Below are 23755 nucleotides of genomic sequence, written 5' to 3'. Positions count from 1 at the left end.
ATTGGTGGACAGGACTCTGCCATGGTGCATTTGTGTGAGGGGTGGAGGGTCACAGCCTCCAACTCCCCCAAGGCAACCTCTACAAGGTTGGTTTGTTTCCTTTCTAGTCTTATGAGTGTTCCTGTAAATGTCAGGATGATGTGGGCAGGATTACAATGAGTGGTAACTGCCAAGTTTTTCTTTCTCATCCCCACATACAACTTTAGTTAGGCTTTGGGATGTAAGACCCCAGAATACTTACTAGATAAGAAGCTGCTAAGACAGATTCTTACCAAGCATCAGGCACTGTACTACATGCCTTGCACCATGTGGATTATCTCATTCAAGTCTGATGGCAGTCTTTTGAGGTCTCCGAGATTTATGTGAGCCAACCAAGGCTTAGGATAAACCACTTACCTAAGATTACACAACTTGTAAGGGGGATTTGGGGTAAGAGTCCAGACAAACTAGTTTTAGAGTCTGCATTCCCATTAATATGGTGCTTGCTTTTCCCCCATTCAAATCACATGACCGCACAGAGGCTTTACCTGAGTCTGAGGACAAACGCCCATCCCCAAACGACCTGACCTTCAAGGCGCTTGCCTAAGGGTAATGTTAGGTGATCCAACAGTAACATAGCCCCCAAATCTCAGTGGCTAAGCACCATCAGAGTATCTTTCTTGCTTGTACAAACTCTGATGAGGCCTGAACTGGTTTCCACGGCAGCTTTCCTTTCAGCGGTGACTCGGATCCAGGACCTTCCACCTGTGGTGGCATTTTCAGTTCTTGGGTTACTTGGCTGCCCCTGGGGGGAAGAGAGCTGTTCCTAAACCCCTGAGCCTGCCCAGCTCCCCAGCTAATCTTCCACAACCTCAACAGCTCCCAGGCCTGGGTTGGGCTGGGTGGTCAGGATGCAGTGGTGTTTATGCTGGTAATGTATGTTTTCCGGAATCTTTCCTAATTTTCTGTAAATCTCCTAGAAGCTCCCTTAGGTGTTCCCCAGGGGTTGGGAACTGACACAATGGTGGGGAAGACAATAGATAAGATAAGAAAAAGGTTTAAATACAAAAGCAATTCTAAAGTCCTTAACTGTGAAGAGGCCTAGGTGTCATCATTTGCTGGGTTTAGCTTCCTCCTGGCCACAGGTGGCCTCTGGCATTATTATTACTTTGGTCCCGTCTCCAAGGCCTTTTCAGCTGAGTCTCAGTGCTGTGACCTGTTGTTGGAGTTTTGCTTCTTACCAGGTACAACAGCAGCTTAACCAAAGCCTTTTTCAATTCATCCCTAAGAGCGATTCTGTCTGCTTCTTTTCACCTCTGCCTTCTGATTGGGCCCTGTTTCTGGACAGACAGGGTGTATCTCCACGGTCACTTCCCCAGGACCATCCACTCACTGTAAGATGTGCTAGATTGGCAGCCCAGAGAGGATGGAGGGGACTATCTCTGGAGACTCAGCATTCAGATATTCAGGGTTATCACACACAATTTATCCAGAGTCCCTCTTGAAGGCCTGGAAGGCAGAACCAATTGTAGACTTAAAAGTCTTCTCAGTGAGCACAGGCACCCTGAAAGACTCGCAAGGTAGGAAATCTAGTGAAGAACGGGAGTTCTGAAGGAAACAGCAGGGCTGAGTCATGCAAATCTCTCTTCTGTAAGCTGGGCACCGCATCGGGGAGTCATTCTGGCTCAGTGAGCAGGCTGAGGTTTATCTCCGCACGGCCAGGCAGTGGAATGCATGTGGTGTCCTGGGTCCCAGAGATTCCCGCTGTTCCTGGGGAGAACAGCGAACGGTGGCTGTCCCTATACCTGATTCAGCCTGTGTGTGCTTTGTTAGAAGATTTGACCAAGAATAGCCAGGATTTCCAGGTTTTCTAGAACAGCGGGCAGGTGTATTGGAGCTGGGCTTGTACCACATGCTCGGCCGCTGCTGTCCTTACCACTCTTCATGTCGCACAGCTGGCCCGCCTCCCTTGTCTGCCTTTCATCCCTGGCCCGGTGCACACTGCCTGCGATCCTCGTCTATTCTTTTCCTTCAGCTAGTGCGCAGAAGAGAGTCATGGGGTTCTCCTCAAGCTCCGATGGAAAAATCCGTTGGATTTTTCTCCCCTGAGGGAGTGGGAACAGCAAGAGCCCCCAGGAAGTTTTGGGAAGATAGAGTCAGGAGTGACTTAATCACCTATGTAGGACACCTCAGAGAAAAGAGAGCTAGTTTTTCATGGGGCTTTCCTGAGGTTTGTCCCTCCTCCTGCTCCAGACGTTTTTGCCAAAGGATCAAAATCCTAGATTCATCCCTTCCTATCTTAGAATGTGCTAGAAATGCCAGGACTGGAGTAAGGAGTAGTAACAGGGCTGCCATAATCGGAAAAAAGGCACAGTATCATTTAATCACCAGATTAAAGATCTGTTTACTTGCTATTTTGAGTAACAGGAAGAGTGTCACTGGGAAAAGTCATGTGGGATTTACTGATAGAGGATTTGAAGGATTAATGCAGCCTGTTATCCCCGGCCCTGAAGACATTTCCTTTTGCTCGAGGTATCAGGCTGTTGTTGAAATACATGTCATGTCTCATTTAGGTGGGACCTAACAAAGCCAAACTCACGGAAACAGAGTAGACTGGTAATTGCTGGGAGGTGGGGGGAACATGGAGATGTTGGTCAAAAGGTACAGACTTCCAGTTATAAGATGAGTATGTCCTGGGGATGTGGCGTATGGCACGGTGATGCTAGTTAACGATATTATACTTGGAACATACACTTGTATACTTGGAAGAGAGTGAGTAGATCTTAAATGTTCTCACCACACAACAAAAATGGAAATGCACATGCAAAAATCTGGGCAAGTAAACTGACATAGTTCATCCTTCATCATTTATGTTTTCCCTTACCCTCCCTGTGTTTCTTCCAAGGGTCATAGTATTCCTTCATCACCTTGATGGTGTTATTTCATTGTCTTCTGGCATGTCCTGTGGCTGATGAGAAGGTGGCTGTCCATCTAATGGTTTTCCTTCTCTCTGGTGGCTTTTAATATTTTCCTGTGCTTTTCATATTCTATAATGATACACATTTGAATGTGTCTAGATTGAATTTGCTTTTATTTACATTGCTCAGAATCTGGTCTGCTTGTTTAATCGGAGAATACGTCTTTATCCTTGAAAATTCTCAGACATTTTCTCTTTGATTCCTCTATCTTCTTAATTTTCTTTCTTTTTTAAAAAGATGTTTATTATTTATTTCTGAGAGAATATGCACACGTGCACACGAGTTGGGGAAGAGAAAGAGTGGGGGAGAGAGGATCCCAAGCAGGCAAGCAGACTCTGCACTGTCGGTGCTGAGCCCGACCTGGGGCTTGAACCCATGACCCGTAAGATCATGACCTGAGCCAAGATCAAGAGTCAGACACTTAACTGACTGAGCCACTGAGGGGCTCCTCTCCTCTTCATTTTCTAACGCTAATTTCCCTAGTAAGAAATTTCTTCTAGTTTACCATTTTGGTTTTTAGTTGGTTAGTCCATACACTGAAGTTTCATATTTGAATTTCACTGACTATAGTTTTTATTTGGTTCTTTTTCCAAACTTCTGTTTTTTATATTGTTTTGTTTTCACAGCCTTGTTTTTTTTCTTCTAATAATATCCTGTTCTGACTTTTGGTATGTATTCTTTCCTCTCCTTTAATGTTTTAAATATCCTTGCGTTTACAGTGCTTCAAATCATTCTGTTATCTCTGTTTCTTGAACGGCACATCATTCAGTTTGTTGCATTTGTGGACATTCCTTCATGGTGGTTTGTTTCTCACGGGATCCATAAGTTTGTCATAAGCTCCTCTTCATCCGAGGTGGTTTTCTGGGTGAGGATCACAGCCCCATCCTTGTAGGGCAGTTATGTGTTTGCCTGGATCCTCCGGGTTTCGATGGGACTAGTTTTCCTGTTTATTGTTCCTTTGGGGGTTCCTTCACCATAAAGTAGTGAATCCTGACTTGCTCGAGCCTGGAGTTAACAATTTTTATGGGTGATTCATCTTGCTCTCGGCCCAGAATGGCTCTTCCTTGCTTCTTTCCCAGGCTAGTGGCTGGAATTTGTGTCTTTCATTTTGGTGACAGGGCAGCTCTTTGTAGAGCTTAGCTTTATGAAGAGAGCCCTGTTCCAGTGCTTCATCCGTCCCCGTTAGAATCATGCCCCCAACCCTTAGGACCTCTGTCGGGTCCTGGCACATCCGGGAGCTCTTTGGCATGAGCTCTTACTCCAGGCCCACCTCATCTCGTAACTGTACTCATTTGTTGAATGTTTTTTTTTTTTTCCTTCATCTCTGGCAGCTGGGATTTCCCTGCTAAGCTTCCATATTAACATTTACATATGAGCATTTTGAAAAATTATATGTTATCTGGCAGTTCTGTATTTAGACTAAGACGGAGCTGTTTCCAGTCAGCTTGTCCCACAATATTGTCCTGAAGCCATAGATTGTTTTCTGGATTTGCCTGGGTCTAGCGTCTTCAAATTGGAATCACTTTTCATACGTACATGCTCCCCCAAGCAACTTAAGCATATATATTTTACTTACCTTCTTGGTTATAATCCTTGATGGAATAACTCCCTATACATGGCCCCAAACAGGGCTCTACAGACAGACACAGGGTGGGGGTTGGAGCATTTCCTGGAGTTAGACCCCCAAGTGCCCAGACCTTCAGTTCACTCAGTTCTGCCAGAGGTTAAATTAAATAGTCACAGGGGACATCGTATTTTAGTGACTATGGGACATGCGGCAGGATCTGTGTGACAAAGCTGTTTTCCTCGAAGAGATGACTGATTTGGTTGTAGTAAATTCTCTGCCATGAAGGCTTCTCTCTGGCAAACACATTTTCTATTTCCTGATTATTTAATAGTAATTCTCCAAGTAAAAATATATCTACTTAATGTTGTTAGCACGAATAAAAGGGGAAAGGTAAAAAAATGCCAAACTAATTTTGGTGAGCTTTTCACAGCTTCCCTGGCTTTCTCACTGAACAGCAGTTATCATTCTTTTCCTCTCCTTTCTCTCCTCAACCCACTCGGTCAACTGTGACTACAATCACATTCCCTAAGTCCTGCATAGTAGACCAGAACCACACAGAGAGGAGGAGCGGCTTGAAGGAAGGGAAAATTTGTGTGTTTGCTTCCTCCTGCACTGTCCATTTGTCAAATAACTACCAATAGGACCTCAGCTCATTTCCTTCTTCTCTCCGGGAATATAATTTCCGTGACCTTCTCTTCATGGAAAAATGAGATGGGAATAAAAAATTTGATGGTCCAGATCATATATAGAAAAGTCTGTCCTGTCCAAGCACAAGGTACAAGTGAAGTCTGAGGAAGAAGGAGAGAGTGAAGCCAAGGGAAGGCAGATGGATGAAGCCTGTAGCTCCCGCCCCCATCCAGAGAGAGTCGTGGCCAGAATGGCAGTGGGGTTGACTCTGTCCAGAGCCGGTTTGCTGCGGTGACTGGTGGATGGAGCAGGCACTGTAGGTCCTGAAGGAGAGTGGAATGGCCTCTTAGAAAGCCAAAGTTTGCCTCTTGTTTGGAGGAAGGGAACCTGTCCAGACCTGCCCTGGCTGCTGCTTCTTGGCTGCAGTTAGGCAGGATTCCCTAGTAGTTGCTAAGCCTGTTTCCCTCTCCATGCACATGGCTTAAGTTGGATTATAACCACCCCACCCCCGCCCATGCCTCTCTGTTAGTGTTGTTGTTGTTTTTTTTTTTTTTTTCCATCTTTTGTTCTAAAAGAGAGGCTTTCTTAACGTGGCCACAAACTTGCACAGTCTCTTTCAGTCTGCCTTCTCAGCCTCCCCTTGGCCCATCCTCACCTTGTCTGCCCCCGCTGCAGCTTCACTGGCCTTCCTTGTTCTTGGGCTCCCTGTGTTCTCTCCTGCCACGGGGCTCTTGCATGTGTGCTTCTCTCTGGCCAGGACCCTCTTCCCTCTCCCCTCGAGAATCCACTGGTGAAACAATGGAAGGCCTCTCTTCCTGTGTCAGCGACTGCATGTCAAGCTGAGACTCCTAGATCTGTAATTGGAATCTAATTTCCTCCAGGGATGGAACCACTCAGGATCTCTACTGCAGACTGAAGATGAAATCGCCCAGTATTGCAGGAGAAAGATGTGGCATTAACTTACTATTGAGATGCAATACTTGCCTCTTCCCAAATTGCCACATCTAATTTTCCATCTGAGGACAGTTAGCTTCTGAGTGATCTCTGTTGCATTTAGGAGAGCTGGTGGCTTATCATCACAATATTTATAAATGAATGAAGTAGCAGATAGAATGTCTTCATTCCTGTTCCACTAGCTTTTGCTCATGTGCCAGGATGTCCTGCGCGTCTCTGAGTGGGTTCACTCAAAGGGATTCTATGTGATCTTTTAACACATGGCAGCAGCAGAGTTGATGTGGGAAGCTGCTTTCATACAGTACCTCTGTTCAGGCTGCTCTCACTCGACACTGCCCACCTTTCTTAGCCCAAAAGATCCTTCCCTGCTGTGCTGCCCAGGCCATGGTGCCCATGCCGCTGGTCCCTCCCATCTTTCAAGGCCCATGGCAGGGCATCTCTGTGACGTATTCCTCTGACAACAGTAGTCTGCTATTATCTCCTTTTTTTGAACCATTTGTCCATTCCATTCACATACAACCTGGATATGCTGACTTGCCTGTGGTGTAGGGCTTGGCCTTTGTAGAGTAAGAACCATGTTGTCTCTCTCTTTGTGTGTCCCAAGGGCACACAGTAGGTGCTGGGTAAATATTCATTACTGCTGCTCAAGGCACTCAGTGAACACACAGAGTACTTGGTTGCTTAAGATTTACCTACAGTGATGGAAAGTGACTCTTCTCTTCTTTCTCTCTAGTTACAAATTATTCCCAAACTGCGTCCCATCCTTTGGGTTCCGCCATCTGCTGCCCCTTACAGACAGAGTTGACAGCTTCAATGAGGAGGTTCGGAAACAGAGGGTGTCCCGGAACCGTGATGCTCCCGAAGGAGGCTTTGATGCAATACTCCAGGCGGCTGTCTGCAAGGTAACTTTTCTTTCTGTTTCATCTTTACATGTGGGCGGGCGTTGGCCCTGACGGTAGGAGATGGCAGATTTTGAGCCACCCCAGCCTGTGGTTCGTGTCCATTCTTACATCCGAGGGTGAGCTCAGGGACCTTTGGGGAAACCTACAGCAGTAAAGTCAGCTGGAGCTCAGTGATGGGTCGGGGCGGGTGTATGTCTCTGTTTCAGGGTGTGGCCATGTGTGTGTGACGGGACGCTGTCTTTGCCAGAAGACAGCTGTTCTGCATTTATGCATTAGACTCTTGCTTCTTTTGGTGGGAAAAGGTAAAGTTCAAGCCCTATGCATGAGGCCTGTTGAGCCTTCTGGCCCAGTTTTGGCCAACCTTAAAGATTGCTGGATTAGCGAATCTGGCTGAAAAAGAGAACTGCATGTCATCTCAGGTTGCATTTCTATTTGTTTTTCTCCAGCTTTTCTGTGCTGTATGAATCCAGAGGGAGGACACAGACCTAGGTCAGAAATGAACCCATGCTCTGAGAGGTTCCAGTCCCAGTGAAATAGATAAATGGAACGTTGGTGATAGCTTTTTGTTTTAATTGAAGTATAGTTGACACATGGTGCATTAATTTCAGGTGTACAACATAGTGATTTGATAAACATATGTATTATGCTGTGTTCATCACAAGAGTAGCTACCCTCTGTCATCATAGTATGTGTTATAATACCACTGACTACATTCCCTATGCTGTGCCTTTGATCTCCGTACATTATTCTTCCCAGAACTGGAAGCCCATACCTCCCACGACCCTTCACTCATTTGGCCCATTCTCCCACTGCCCTCCTCTCTGGCAATCATCAGCTTGTTCTCTGGGTCTATTTCTGCTTTTTGTTTATTTGTTTGTTCATTTGATTTGTTTTTTAAATTCCACATGTAAGTGACATCATATGGTATGTGTCTTTCTCTGTCCGACTTCTTTCATTTAGCGTTATACCCTCGAGGCCCATCCATGTTGTTGCAAATGTCAAGATATCATTCTTTTTTTGTAGCTGAATAATATTCCATTATATGTGTATGTGTGTGTGCACACACCATTTCCTCTTTATCCATTCATCTCTCAGTGGACACTTGGGGTGTCCCCATATCTTGGCACTGTAAATAATGCTGCATTAAACATAGAACACATAGATCTTTTCAAGTGTTTTCATTTTCTTTGGTCAATACAGTAGTAGAATTACTGGATGATATGGTATTTATATTTTTCACTTTTATATATATGATTTTCCAGTGGCTCTACCAATTTCTATTCTCACCAACAGTGCATGAGAGTTCCTTTTTCTCCACATCCGCCCTGACACTTGTTAGGTAATAACTTATTCCTAAACTAGTTTTCTACTATCAAAACAACTCAATAACAGCAAGATTTTTAAAAAATATCACTCTTGAATTTGCCATTCCAACACATACTTTCACAATTTTTTCAGAGTGCTCATCACTGAGCATGCCCTCTTGAAAATTTCGGTGGCTCAGCAGTAGGGCAATCGCTGGGACCCCCATGTTTGGGGGAGGGGCTAAAACTCAGTTTGGAGAGGCTGCTGTTCGTTTACCAAGTGGTAAGCACTTAATTAACCACTTACATAGTTTCTGACCTCAGCACGTGTCCAGTGTGTCACAGACCCACTTTTTCTCCACTCCATCCTTGACCTGGTGATAAGAGAGCCACAGTTGTCCTTTCTGAAATAAAAAACTGAAATGGTAGACAGGGAGGGATAAGGGGAAGGAAAAAATGGGAAGAAAGCGTAGTCGTCTGCGGTTCCCTTCTTGGTCCCCCTGCAGCTCTGTCGTCATTGACTGTGTTCTCGGGGCCACCCCTAGAGGAGATGGCCTTGCGGTGGCTGCGCCTCCCTTCCTGGCTGCTGGGCCAGAGCTAAACAGTTTGGTTCAGAGGCCTCTGGTGGTTTGTAGCAGCCCAGGAAAGCCAGACGGAACATGGCTGGAATGTGTTCAGCTCTCAGTCTTTACAGTGTGTCACAATATAGGCCATTTATGGATTTGCTTCAGAAAGAAAAATTACATTTTTGACTGGCATTCAGACATTGATCATATGAGGCGTTGTCTTCGCAGATATTCTGTCGAATCTCCTTCTTGGCAGGGACAAATAGTGCAGGGAAAACAGGATCCCTCTCATCTATCTCCCCAGCTCGAGGATTTTGTGGATTTTCTTTTTATGGGGAAGGAAATCATCCTTAGGGCTTGAGGGAAAGAACTCAGTGACAAAACAAAGCCATGTCCAGTTATGTTAATTCTGATAGAGTGATCGGAAAGGCCACGGTTGAATGCCTGAGGCACAGTGGTCTCCGAGAAGCCGCAGGATCTACTCTTGTGTTTACAGAACCTTCCCATACCACCCCAAGCCCATGCAAATCTTCTTCCCTTTGAAAACTCAGTATATCAACACTCCAGCATTTCAGAGATGCTGGCAGATTTCTTAAACCACTGTGTGAATGTACTGTGTGAATTATTGCTCACTTTATGAGCGTATTTCAGTTTTAGGTGTTGACATTTTCCTCTTCTTCCCACCATGGCCTTTGCAATGGCGAGTACCTGGAAGGTTCCTAACTGCTGGGAATTATGTAGTCTATGAGCCAGCAGTGGCTCTCTTAGTATTTCTTTTCATGTGTACTGTCAGTTTCTGCTTGGGGACATTTCATGCAGTTTTTTCTTACTTGGAATCACCTATTTATAACAAATGTCATCTTTCCTAGTTCACCACACCCTTACTTATAGAAGCCATATATTGGAAGTAGATTTTGGCTTACCTTTTGATAAAAGACCATGTAGCAATCATACCCTTAAAGGACATTTAAAGATCTGAATAATTCTTTTTTTTTTTTATTTTTTTAATTTTATTTTTTTAAATTTACATCCAAATTACTTAGCATATAGTGTAACAATGATTGCAGGAGTAGATGCCTTAATGCCCCTTACCCATTTAGCCCATCCCCCCCAACCCCTCCAGTAACCCTCTGTTTGTTTTCCATATTTATGAGTCTCTTCTGTTTTGTCCCCCTCCCTGTTTTTATATTATTTTTGCTTCCCTTCCCTTATGTTCATCTGTTTTGTCTCTTAAAGTCCTCATATGAGTGAAGTCATATGATATTTGTCTTTCTCTGACTAATTTCACTTAGCATAATACCCTCCAGATCCATCCACGTAGTTGCAAATGGCAAGATTTTATTCTTTCTGATTGCCGAGTAATACTCCATTGCACATATATACCACATCTTCTTTATCCATTCATCCATCGATGGACATTTGGGCTCTTTCCATACTTTGGCTATTGTTGATAGTGCTGCTATAAACGTTGGGGTGCATGTGTTCCTTAGAAATAGCACCCCTGTATCCCATGGATAAATGCCTAGTAGTGCAATTGCTGGGTGGTAGGGTAGTTCTATTTTTAGTTTTTTGAGGAACCTCTGTACTGTTTTCCAGAGTGGCTGCCCCAGCTTGCATTCCCAAGGATTTGAATAATTCTTGATAAAGTAAGAGAGGAAGGGAAAGCAAGTAATAAAACAGCATAAACATATGATCCTACTTGACAAACAAAAGAGAGAAGAATGTGGAAAAGATTGGAAGTATATAGACTGAAGTGTTAACAGTGGTTGTCTCTGGTGATAGGATTATGTGTGGTTTTTGTTTTCTCTGGTTTTTTTTTTAATTTTATATTTACCTACATTTTCACAATGATTTGGTATGATGTTTTTACTTTTTTTTTTTTTTTTTAATTAGAGAGAGAGAGAGAGCAAGAGAGAGCACTTGAGTATGGAAGGGGCAGAGAGAGAATCCCAAGCAGGCTCCGCACTGTCAGTGCAGAGCCCAACGTGGGGCTCAGTCTCACAAACCTTGAGATCATGACCTAAGCCAAAATCAAGAGTTGGATGCCTCACCAACTGAGCCACCCCAGTGCCCCTGTTTTTTTTTTTTTTTTTTTTTTTTTTTTTTACTTATAATGAAACAGCTCAAACATATGGAAGTAGAACAGTGAAATTAAACCCACGTACCTGTTGTCCATCTTTGCCAGTTACCAACTCCTAGACGATCTGATTTGTGTGCCTAACCACTCTCTCCCATTATTTGAAGTAAATCCCAGATACCATTTATTTCAATGATATTTAGACTTGTAATAATAATTAGATTTTGAGAGTTGTTTTTTTAAGAGTCCTAAGCATTTCTTACTTTGTTTACTGAGTTTTCTGCTGCCTCCTGATTTGGGCAGATTAAAGGTGCTTCCACTGAATCCTGCAAACTGACTGTGACAGAGCCCACAGGCCTGTGAGCTCTGGCTGGAGAGTGGTATCAGGAAGGCTGGAGCTGGCTGGGCAGCGCGTGTGCCCCCCCACCCCCCCAACCTCTCCCCGTGCTCCTACCTCCCCTGAAGGGAGCGACCCTGAGCCCTTGGAGATGATAAGCAGGCCTGTGTCGCAGCTCACAGGGGGCTCTTTGTTCTGGTTTCCTTCTTGCTCTGGTTTTCCTGGGATAGACTGTTAGTTATCAACTTGTGTGATTTAGGAGTATGTTCATATGACTGGCCCTAAATCCCACCTCTGTGGCCCACTTTATATTTCTTAGAAAGCTGTTCTTTGCAAAAAGAAGGAAACTGTTTCTATGTAGGATTCCATTTAGGACAAGGACCCTGATTCTACGAGTGGGAGGAAGTCTTTATCCCGCTCAGGGCACATTGCTGTGAGAGGTCATTTAACAGTGTCCACAGCTAAGGGACACCTCTGTCATCAATGCAGGCATTTTTTCCGCAACACATTGTATCTGGCTAGGCCAGATGAGGGAATGCTCCTGCTCTTAATTTCTTATCCTTACCTAGAAATCTATTCTTGAACCTTCCTTGGTCAAAATAATAATTTCCCTTTACTACTTTTCTTGTTCTTCCAGAACTTTCTAGAAGTTGACTGTAAGTTGTTTATTCTGAAATTGTGTGGATAAAAATGTGATGAGTGGTTCAGACTGGAACAAGGACTGCTTTCCTGCTCTCCCTAAACTGGGCCTGTCCCTGGCCTCGGGTGACAGGGGAGGGGTGGCCGAGGTCTTCTGCCTTCCAGGTTGCCAGTCACCACTTTGCTGTTGTTCGTGCTTAAAGAAGCGACCTGCCAGTTTGAGCTTGGCTGGGTGCATCCTGGCCGCACAGGGTTCTATGGGCTGCTTTCAACAGTTAGACAAGAAAATAAGATCTTTGCCACCCAGTACGTTCCCCTTTTTGTTTCAGCATCTAGAACCTCCACATCCTTCAGGCAGACTTCCTGTTTGAACCTTGATTCTCTAATTTTGTATTGTATGTTAGATTTTTAAACCATTGTATATCCTCTCAGAAATAGGTGGATGAGTGAGTCTCAAAGCAAACAAAGGAAGTTTACATGCTGAGTAAAAAGTCTGCAGCATGATCTGAGTCCTTTATTCCTTCGCTGGTGTGAGCATTCTGATCTAAAATGGAGACCCGGCTGCAGAATTGCTGGGGGGACAGCTTTACCCTGGCAAGACTTTCTGTAGGAATGCAAATTCTGTGGACCTCTAGAAACAGAATAATTGCTGCCCTTGCTCACCCCTCATCCATGCTCCAGATGTTTTACATACATTATCTCTGATGCTCACAACAGCCCCTCAGTGTATTGGCAGTGGGGGCTGTCCCCTGCTTATGGAGAAGGAAACGGAGTAGGACAAGGATTCATGAAACTTACTGTTAATAAGGAGTAGAGCCATAATTTGAACCAGATCTGATTGATTCTGAGGCCCATGCTCTGTTACCTGGTACCTGGTGCTTTGGGAAGTAGTGACAGTACCCTGCAGAGCAGGGAAGCTCAACTTAGAGTCATGTTGTCCTAATCAAGCTAAGCCTGCTGCTAACTGACTCTGTGGAGGCCAGCTGACCTCTCTGGGCCGCAGAGCATCTGGAAAATGCAAGGAGGTGGGAATGGAAGGGAGATCTCTAGGATGCCCTCCATTGGGCTGGTCGGTGCTATTTTTCATAAAGGACTCCTCCCCTTTTGCTCAGAGCCCTTGATTTTGCCTTTTTGGTCACTCCCTGTTCAGTCTTGAGCCTCAGGCCAGGGAGGGGCTGCCACAGGTACCTATAGAGGTTGGAAAATTCCCCATCCCTGGAATCAGGCACTGCTAGAAGTTTCTACTCTGCCCCCTCCCCTGTCCCAGCCTCCCACAGAGTTAATTTGAGGTTTTTTTGTTTGTTTTTGTTTTTACTTGTTGCCTGATTTCTTTTGTTTATTTATTTATGTATTTATTAGGAACTTTTTTTTTTCAAGTTTATTCATTTTGAGAGAGAGAGGATGAGCAGAGGAGGGAGAGAGAGAGAGGGAGAGAGAGAGAGAATTCCAAGCAGGCTCCACACTGTCAGCGCAGAGCCTGACATGGGGCTCAGTCAGGAACTGTTGAGATCATGACCTGAGTTGTAATCAAGAGTCAGACGCTTAACCTTAACTGACTGAGCTACCCAGGCACCCCGCCTGATTTCTTTTAGACCTCAGACTTGCATTGTTTTTCCAAGCATGAGTTGAGAAATGTATGGAATTCCTTGAAGAAGGCAGCCATCCCTGACACTTCATGTCACCTGAAAAGGAGTCCCTAACGTGTTCTGTTTTCTCACCATCTGGGTTATCTGTCAGCATGCGTGCACTGCTTCTGCTAGCGGATTGCACCAAGTTTGGGGGGCTTGTTCCAGCCCCAACCTGCTTGCTCTTCCTCCGGCTCAGTGTCTTGGTGAAACACCATGAAAGTATTGAACTTCCTGTGGCCCAGTGAAGCTTTAGGGGCCATGTGTGCAGGTATGCACGTCTTCTGCCCATGCCCATGCAGCTTTTTTGCCAGAGGTGGTGAAAGTTTCTCTTGGCTTTCTATTTTGCAGATGTTTGTGGCTTAATGTGCATTTTTTAATCACTTGACTGTGTCCGGCCCTGAAGTGACGTTTCCTTGTTCTGCCTCGTGCCCATGAACTGTGTTTGGGTATTACTACCCTGCTGACAGCTGCTTATTGACACAAGGGATGGGAACTGACTGAGTTACAATTCAGAACTGTCACCAGGGCACGGATGAGAGTTTTTGTCTCTTGGTCCTCCAGCATAAGCCTGTGTTCCCTGTGTTGAGGGTGTTTTACACCCCTTGGCTCACTTGACTAATGATATGGCAGGAAAGAAACACCCTGCAGAAAGGTTAGAAGGCCCCTTCGATGACTGAGGCAATATTTCCAAATCTGGTTAGAATGTCAGTTTTGATTTCAAGCGATGGGCTCCTCTGTGCTTTATATGTCCATTTGGCAAAGAGGCAAAGAGACAAAGATTTATTCTCAGGCTCTTCTGGAACTGCTCTCTCCCCAAACCTCTCACCCCTGGCCTCTGCATTCCAGCCAAATGACCTTGAATCAGTTACTCTGACTATGGAGCCCTTTGCACATGCTATTTCCTCTCTTTGGAATACTCCTCCCCTATATTCCTGCTTCTTTCTTTCTTTCTTTCTTTCTTTCTTTCTTTCTTTCTTTCTTTCTTTTCCTTTTTTATTAATAAACTTTATTTCATTTCAGAGCAGATTTAGGTTCACAGCAAAATAGAGCATAAAGTACAGTGTTTCATATAATTCCTGTCCCTGAACCCCCCCATTCCAGCCCCATGGCCCCCCCACCATCAACATCCCTCACCAGAGTGGTATATTTATTATAGTCCATGAACATCATTGTCAGCCAGAGTCCATAGTTAACTTCTGGGTTCACTCTTGGTATTGCATGTTCTGTGGGTTTGGACAAATGTACAATGACATGTATCCACTACTGTTCTATCCTACGGAACAGTTTTACTGCCCTAAAAATCTTTACTTCTCTTCCTCCTTCCTTCCTTCGTATCCCCAAACCTGCTTTCTTGGAATGTGTAGTCTCTGCCTACTTCTGTTTTGGACCTCTACTTGTCTATGTGTCAGGGAAGACTTCCCTGATTGAGCCTTCTGATGAGGTCAGAGCACAAAGCCCTTGGTCACAACTACTTCAGTAGCCATTTTGTTTTTATTTGGGCCACTCCTTGAGTGATGTCTACCTCCTCTCTGAGACAGTAAGCCCCCTGAAGGCAGGGACCCCATCTCTTTTCTCACTGCTGTATTTCCCTGGCACCCAGCACATTGCCTGGCACATAACAGGCCCTCTTTAAACATTTGGTGAATAAACAGATGCTTTGTTCTCACAGATTCCTTTATGCTTCTGAGTTCAGGAACCCACAGGTCACCTGGCTCCAAGCCCGTTCACCCGCCTGTTGTACCAGGCTGCCTCCATGGCATTTACAGTGCTACGTGGACATCCACTGAAGAGAACCAGATGCCATTAGCTGGCAGGACTTTCCAACTCAGCCTAGTCAGTGTATACTGGCAGGTATGGTGGGGAAAGCTAAAGAAAGATGGGGAAAAGTCCCTATGGCTTCTGATTTGAGCTTATAGGGGTTTGATTTGAGCTTGTAGATCCACCGGAAGGTTATAAACAACCGGTTTGTAAACATTAGAGGGAGCCACATGAAGTTACTGATATTTGACAATCAATGATATTTGATACTTGACTACTAATAATTTTTCCTGCAAAAATAAGAACCTCATGTGGTTCAGCCATGCCAACATTCCAAATGTTTCTCTTCCATTCAGACTGGACTCTTTCATGGAGTCCACATCAGACATGCTGTATTGTGTGTTGTTGGGGCTTGGGCTCAAAGTAAATGTCTAAATCCTGACTCACAGGCCAAGATTTCTTTTCCCCAAGGAAAGAATTACTGCACTTTTGTCCTCCTTGTGTTTAACCACAGAAAAGATTTTTTTTTTAACTTTTCATTTGAAAAGTATGCATGGAAGCAGGAAAAACAACTAATGGGAACACGATTATTTTATAAAGTGCCCGAAATAGACTTGAATGTCAGCCTGGTAGAGGAAGCCAATCTCAGAACTAACCTCGGTTTTCCTTATGTGCCATGTTCGAATTCAGACTCGGTCCCCGTGTTCAGATCTGCTGTGGGGTCTGCCTACTGGCTGGTCAGGTCAGTCCTTTTTCCTTCTTCATTTCCTCCCCACAACTTGTTCTCTCCCCGAGTGCTTGCCCGAAAGGGTAACATACGGTGTTCCGTCATTACTTTTGAAGATCTGTGGAGTACTTACTGCGTGCAGGACACCGTGTTAGGTGCTGCGGGGATGCATAGATGAATGAGCCACAGCTCCTGTCCCTGTGCTCATGACTCTGATTGGATGACAGGTGCTTGTCCAACAACCTGAGATACCAGTGGAGCACACAGCAGAATGCACAGAGATGGCACCTTAGGAGCCGCTGACTGAATCACAGCATCTTCTCCTTCAGTGTCTCCCTTGGTCTCCCTGCCTCTTGGTTTCCAATGCTGATGATGTTATTGATTACCATTGGTTCAGTGCTTTCTGAGAGCCCAGCCTTATGCCATGTACTTCACAGGGCTTATTTTACTTAATCCTTTGAGTGTGGTTTTATTGTCCCCTTTTGATGAAGAAACAAGCCTAGAAAGGCAGAGTAATTTCTCAAGGTTGTTACAGCTAGAAATGACAGAGCCGGAGATGGAAACTGTACCTAGCCCCCTTGCTCTAAGGCCAGAGTTCTTAACCTTGACGTTAGAGTGCCTGCAGACTGTTGTGTTCACACCGGAGCAGAGCAGTGGGAGGCGTGTGCTTCCAAAGACAGCAAGTCCTCCTCTAAGGAACCATTACAATTTCCCAGGTAAGGAGGACTGGTACAGTCCCAGGAGAACACAGTTGCATATGCAAGTGTTCTCTGGAACTAAGAGTTTCCTGTTTATCAGGAAGCACTTATAACATGGCTCTGGCAGCCCTAAGCATTTTCCAGAGGGACCACTTGTACCGTCCCAAGGTCAGAATTCTGTTGGACCCCAGCCCTTTGAGCAAGCATGCTTATCTTTGACCGTGGCTTTATTATCTGTAAAATGGGGACTCTGATAATCTGCCTTCTCATTCATAATTCAGTGGTTCTGCTGTGGCAAGACACTTTTTCAGATGGTGGGTCTTTTCCAGCGATAAGGGGGCATGTGGCTGGTGACTCTTCAGTGACAACTGAGGCCCATGTGTTGTATTAATACCTTTATGTTGGGTGAGCATTCACTTTAATTAGATTGCCCTTGAGATCAGAACACTCAGTCATTTAAAGCTAGTGCTTCCATCTTCACTGAAAATGCCCCTGGAATGATGTATTGACTTCAGGCCACCTTGGGGTTTGAACACCATTTACCAAAGAGTGTTGTGAGTATCGCCTCTGAACAAGCAGGCCAGCCCACATTCAGGCAGGCATCCATCAATGTTTCCTAAGGCAGCCGAGCAGGGACATCAGCTTTTCCACATTCCCACGAACCAGCATTTCAGGCCCTTCCTGGCACTTTCCCGTACGGGCGTCATTGAGGCTACCCTCATCGCTTCACATGCCCTGCTGTGGTCCTTGTGTGTAAGCAGGTCACTATGAAATGGATCTGGGGACTGACATGCTTAATTTGAGCTAGTCAGAAGATTCAGCTGCCAAATGCAACACCAGAGTCCCAGCCCTGCTTTCCTCTGTGAGCTCAGATCACATCTCAGGAACTGCATAGGCCCCGGGGGCTGTGTTTAAGATGGACATTGACTGTGAGAGAGTGGAAGAGGGTGAGTAAGTGGATGGTGCTGGGCTTGGAAGCCATATCTTAGAGGGAATGGTTAAAGGTTACCCAGGAAGAGAGATACCTGGAGAAAAGCATAGGTGACCTCAGACATCGTCATAGAAGGGGGAATAGACTCCCCTGGCTATTCAGGGGTGGGGAGGTGCTAGGATAGCTGCAGGGAAGCAGGTTTGAGTTCAAGGCAAGGAAGAATTCTCTAACAAAGATCTCTGCTCTGCAGTGGAGCAGGCTGCCAGATGCCAGATGGGGCAGTGACTGTGTGTGTGGGCCCCCTGCCCACGTAGTGGGGGCACCAGAGGAAAGCTCCATGTACTGGACAGGAGCGAGGACAAGATAACCTCTGGGTTCCTTCCAAACTGCAGGTGCTATATATTTCCTCTGAGTCAGTTTTTGGGCCCAGTAGCCCCTGGTGTGTTTGTTCTGGAGTAGCCCCTTCTAGCTTGTTTTCTGTTACTCTCAGCAGTGTACCCTCTCAGCCGCCTTTGTATTTGGCTGCCATGACCGTGAACCCTATCATGCACACTCACTTGTGTGCCAGGCACAGCTTACTTTGACCTGGTGCCTAAAAAAGCTTTCCCTGCTCCCAGTGGCTTTGCCACAGAGCCACCTTGCCATGACGTAAAAGTCTAGGTACAGTGGGGGAGCTGTTAAGAGGGACCCAGGGACAGACTGGAAGTGGACAAGGGAGATGGAAGCCTATTTTTGGTCCCTTGAGTGACCTTCCTCCTTTGTCAGACCTTGCAGTCCCGGATTACGACAGAGAAACCACATCCTCTACTGCCCAGTTCCCGTGCTGTCCTGGGCCAGATGTTAGAGGTAAACAAACCAAGTTTGTCTTCACCCTGGGGAGGAGCCAATTTTTATTTATTTTCTCAAAGCTGGGAAGACCTGGTCTAGTATCTCTGTTCCTGCTTCCCCATTTCTTGGACTCCGGCCTCCTCTTCACCGTTGCACAGAGCCCCAGGTTCCCCTGGCTGACTTCCAGGCCTGGCTGCCTGGGGCTGTCCCAGGAACCATCCCCAGTGACTGCCTGGCCTCGCCCCTCTCCTGCTCTTGCAGCTCCTAGCAGACGGCAAGCGATTCGATAGCTCTTAACTCTTCCCATATTTGGGGGTTTCAAATAAGGTGTTTGCTAGATTGGAAAGCGTACGTGGAGCTGGTGGTACCATGAGTGTCATGATCGAAGACTTCTAACCTGGCCAGGGAGGGTGTTGGTACCCAGCTCTGATTCTGTCTGTGTGTTCGTTTGCTCCTTTTTCACTGAGTGCTGAGCCTGTGCTGGGCACAGTGCTCTTGTGATTCTGGGGCTTGGGTCCTGCACCCCTTTCTCTTTTCCCTCAGCCCCAGATCTTTGCTGCTTTCTGAGGACAAATTCCCCACCCACTGAGCTTTCCACCCTGGGAAAGAGTTCTTTGGCCCCAGCCCTGGTCAGGCCGGTTGGTCCCCATAGAACTAGGAGGTCTGCCTTCTGGGATGTGGATGGAGTCAGAGATTTGGGGCTTGGTGACGGTTCTCCCAGCCACAGTCTGTGGATGGCTGTGTGTCACATAGTATGGTCACCTACCCATGTGTGTTGCCTGCCTGGAACAGCTGGAATACACGGGGTGACAGTCATACCTCCCTGGCAGAGTGCAGGTGGGTGGCCAGGAGGAAGGCGAGCCTCAGGCTATGCCTGCTAACCTGGTGTGTTAGGAAGTGAAGAGAAAACTCTGGAAATTGTACATAGCATTGTCCAGGGGCTCTGGTTCAACACAGGAATTGCCTGTAAGAGAGAATTGACAGTTTGGGGCAGGCCTGGTGCTGTCATAGAACCAGAGAAAGAAGATAAAAAAGATAATTCCAAGGTTTCTAAAGAAGGCATGTGATCGCCCCATTGTCAGAAATGGGGATGCCTGGAGGGGCGGTTGATCTGGGGGTAAATGTGGTGCCGCGTCTTCCGATTAGTTGAGTTCCAGGTCACAGCAGACACTTTGGTTTTCGGCGCAGACCTGGGAGTAAAGCTCAGGAGAAAGGTCAAGTGCGGGCTGTGATTGTGAGTCATGCAAGTAAATCTCCACAAAGGGAGATGGAGGGGTGGGGAATGTTATCTCTGACCTCATCCACCTGCCGGGAGAGCAGCCAGAGGGGCAGGGGTAGGACAGTGCAGGGGGCTCACAGGAGTTCCCAGTCAGTGCAGAGGCCGCAAGAGTGAGGCCCAAGGCCATGGGATTAATTCTTATCCTCGGCTGCACATTAGGCTCATCCAGGGAGCCTAAAAACCCTAAGGGCAGGGTGGCAGATTGGCCCAGTTAGGTCAGGACCCCTGGGCATTAGTATTGGTGAGGCTCCCTAGAGGGCCCTAAAGTGCAGCCAGGGCAGAGAACCCTGTGTGCATGAGGGAGGAAGACAGGATCCAAGAACTGCTGTCTAGGGGTCACGTGGAGAAGTCTGATTATAAGGAATTGAGGAGAGGAAATAGAGGCCATAAATCTGCCAGTCTTACAAGGAGAAAGAAGCAAGTGAGATTGGCAGAGTAGCCGGGTCACAAAAAGGGTTATTTTAATTGGCTCACGAGCATGTATTTTAGGCACATGGATGGGAACCAGAAGAGAGACTGAGAGAACAACTTCTCCAAAGAGGGTGGGCTGTATGAGCTGTGTTTCCTTGGGGTGGAAAAAGCACTTCTTCTTTGGGGGCAGACAGATCAGAGATGCCAGGAGGATGCCCCTGTGACTGGAAGCCATCCTCAGGCTGTGGGACCAGACACTTTGAGCCACTGGGAGTAGATGAGGAGGCAAGACCCGTTATCTGTTTCTTTCGGTGATGAAAAAGGCAAGGTCACCTCCTGAGCGAGTGTGGGCACTAGGGGCTTGAAGGCTGAAACAGACCTTGTGGTGAATTTGATGCAGGTCTGAGCATCAAACAAAGAGAAGTTAAGTGAATCGTGACCTTGGCCAGATGCCGGATTTCTTGCTTCTGAGTCTGGTACATATCCGTCCCGCCCAGCCCCTGACATTTTCATCTAAGGGCTGACTTCAGTGACATTTAATGAAATTGGCTTTTTTTAGAAAAATGTTTATTTATTTTTGAGAGGGAGAAAGTACGCAAGCAAGCAGATGAGGGACAGAGAGAGAGGGAGACAGAGGATCTGACGTGGGCTGTGCACTGACAGCAGAGAGCCTGATGCAGGGCTCAAACCCACAAACCATGAGATCATGACCTGAGCCAAAGTTGGACACTTAATTGACTGAGCCACCCAGTGCCCCAAATGAAATTGGCTTTTAAATTTTTGTTTTTACTCTGAGACATGGAGAAAATTTAGCTAAATAAATAGGTTTGGTTTCACTTAAAATAATTTTTTTTTAAGAGAAAATATATTCAATCTAAAAATATAGAAAATGCAGATAAGCAGAAAGGAGAATAAACATCACCCATAAACCTACAGTCCAAAGATAAGATTGTATGCTTCTGAATTACGGACATAAGTCACAGATTCTCAAGTCCAGGGAAATACTGATGATGATCACTGTCAGTTTGTAGTTGCCTACCACATACAGTCACGGAGCTGGGTGTTCCTCCTCTGTTTAATCTTCTCATCACCCTATTTTATTGCTACTTTTATTATCATCTCCATTTTATAGAAGAGAAGCTGGCCTGGGAGGATTGAATAACTTGCCTAGGCCAGAAGGACAAGCTGAGGCAGGTGTAGGGCTAACCTGAGACTGGCCAGACCAGCCCCTAACTGCTACTCGATAGTGTCACCAAACAAAAGAACATGTGTGAGTGGTATTCCCAGCACATTACTGACATCAGTCTATTCGTGTAAATTCTTGTAATAAGAGACTTTATGAGCAAACCAAGTCTTCTTTAAATGAAAGAGCTTCAGTGAGGTATACTTGATGTATAATACACTACACGTATTGAAAGTGTACAGTTTGAGAAGTTTTGACATGTTTACACCTGTGAGAGATATGTACATACATACATACATATATATGTACATATATGTGTATATATATATATATATATATATATATATATATATATACCATGATCAAGATAATGAACATATCCTTTCCCTCACAGTGAGCATTTATGCTTCTTTGTCATTTGCTCCCTCCTGTGCCTCCTATTCCTCACCCCAGGCAGCTACTAATTTGCTTTCTCTCACTATACATTAGTTTGCATTTGCAAAAATTGTATATATCCAGTATAAATACTTATTTAGCCTGGTTTATTTCACTGAGCACAGTTATTTTGAGATTTATCTGTGCCGTCAAGCGTCTCCATCCTTTCCTTTTGTCACTGAGTAGGATTCCTTTGCGTGGATGGACCACTTTTTGCCTATCTGTTCTGTCCTGTTGGTAGATGTTTGGGTTGTTTTGGATGGCTGGTAGTTTTTGCTTATTACAAACAGAGCTGCTGTAAGTGTGTTCGAGTGTTTGTATAGATGTTTGCTTTTATTTCTTTTATCTCTAGACTTGGGAGTGGATTTACTGGGTCATCTGGTAGGTGTTTAACTTTTCAAGAAACTGCCAGACTGTTTTCCAAAGTACACATAGCATTTTACATTCCTAACGGCTGTGTGTGACTCCACATCTACATCAACATTTGGTGTGGTTGGTCTTTTCACTTTCAGCCATTCTATCAGGTGTGTGGTAGGTAGAATCTCATTGTGGTATTAATTCAAGGCTTTAAAGTTTTTTCCATGTTTATTTATTTCTTGTGAGAGAGAACGAGCATGAGTGGGGGAGAAGCAGAGAGAGGTAGAGACAGAATCCCAAGTAAGTCTTCACGACGCCAGCACAGAGCCTGATGTGGGCTTGATCTCACAAACCCATGAGGTCGTGACCTGAACTGAAATCAAGAGACAGACACCTAACTGACGGAGCCACCCAAGCACCCCAATTCAAGGCTTTTAAAAACTTTTCAGTATGCAATACTTCATAGTCCCTACAATGATTGTGGAGCCTCCCACATCAAGTAGTGAAAGGTGAAGAGAAGAAATGTAGAAATTATTACCAGTCTTCTTTTTATTTTATTTTATTTTATTTTATTTTATTTTATTTTATTTATTATTTTTTTAAATGTTTTATTTATTTTTGAGACAGAGAGAGAGCATGAACAGGGGAGGGTCAGAGAGAGAGGGAGACACAGAATCTGAAGCAGGCTCCAGGCTCTGAGCTGTCAGCACAGAGCCTGACGTGGGGCTTGAACCCACGGACCGTGAGATCATGACCTGAGCCGAAGTCAGACGCTTAACCGACCGAGCCACCCAGGCGCCCCTATTACCAGTCTTAAGAGTAATAATTATAGGGGCGCCTTGGGTGGCCCAGTCGGTTAAACGTCCAACTTCGGCTCAGGTCATGATCTCACTGTTTGGGAGTTTGAGCCCCCCACTGGGCTCTGTGCTGACAGCTCAGAGCCTGGAGCCTGCTTTGGATTCTGGGTCTCCCTCTCTCTCTGCCCCTCCCCAACTCACACTCTGTCTCTCTCGCTCTCAAAAATAAATAAACATTAAAATTTTTTAAAAAAGTAATAATTACAGATCCTTTTTGTAGCCTCTCATGTGCTGAGGGCTTTTTAATACAATTATGTCTAAACCTAGCATCAACCCTGCAAAATAGGATTTTTTCCATGTTACAGATTAAGAAAGCAAGGCTGAGAGAGGTGTCCCAGTTAGCGCAAAGCATATTTGAACTTAGCCTCATCTGTTCGAAAGCTCATGTCCTCTGGCTCCCCACACCATACTGCATTTTGTAGTTATTCTTTCTTTAAAAAACAAAACAAAACATAATCTATTTTCCCACTGTTGCCTTCTGCTCCAAACATGGAATACAGAACTTAAGCCTTCAAGATAGTCTAGGCGGACAGTAGGAAAATTCTTTCTAATGTAAATTCTCTATGGAGTCACTGCTTAAAAAATCTCTCAGCCCAAAAGCCTGGGTTACTGAATGAGGAGGTTCTGACTCGTGCTCTGCAGCCCAGCCTCTGGGCCATCACTTACATAACAGGAGTCCACTTCAGGGAAAACAGAATTATTATTATTATGCTGTGCCATTCTTCATCTGTAG

General features: G+C 45.4%; 1 protein-coding gene across 1 annotated transcript in view; it reads left to right on the top strand.

Moving 5' to 3' along the window:
* Positions 1–23755, top strand: part of ITGB5 (integrin subunit beta 5) — a 121438-nt gene that overhangs the window by 36873 nt on the left and 60810 nt on the right. Inside the window, exon 5 of the mRNA XM_049629447.1 lies at positions 6839–7007. Coding sequence (XP_049485404.1) covers positions 6839–7007 — 169 coding nt within the window. The remainder of the gene's footprint in view (positions 1–6838; positions 7008–23755) is intronic.

The sequence above is a fragment of the Panthera uncia genome, chromosome C2 (assembly GCF_023721935.1).
Source record: "Panthera uncia isolate 11264 chromosome C2, Puncia_PCG_1.0, whole genome shotgun sequence".
NCBI classification, from domain to species: Eukaryota; Metazoa; Chordata; class Mammalia; order Carnivora; family Felidae; genus Panthera; species Panthera uncia.
This window is presented reverse-complemented; position numbering and strand designations above follow the sequence as displayed.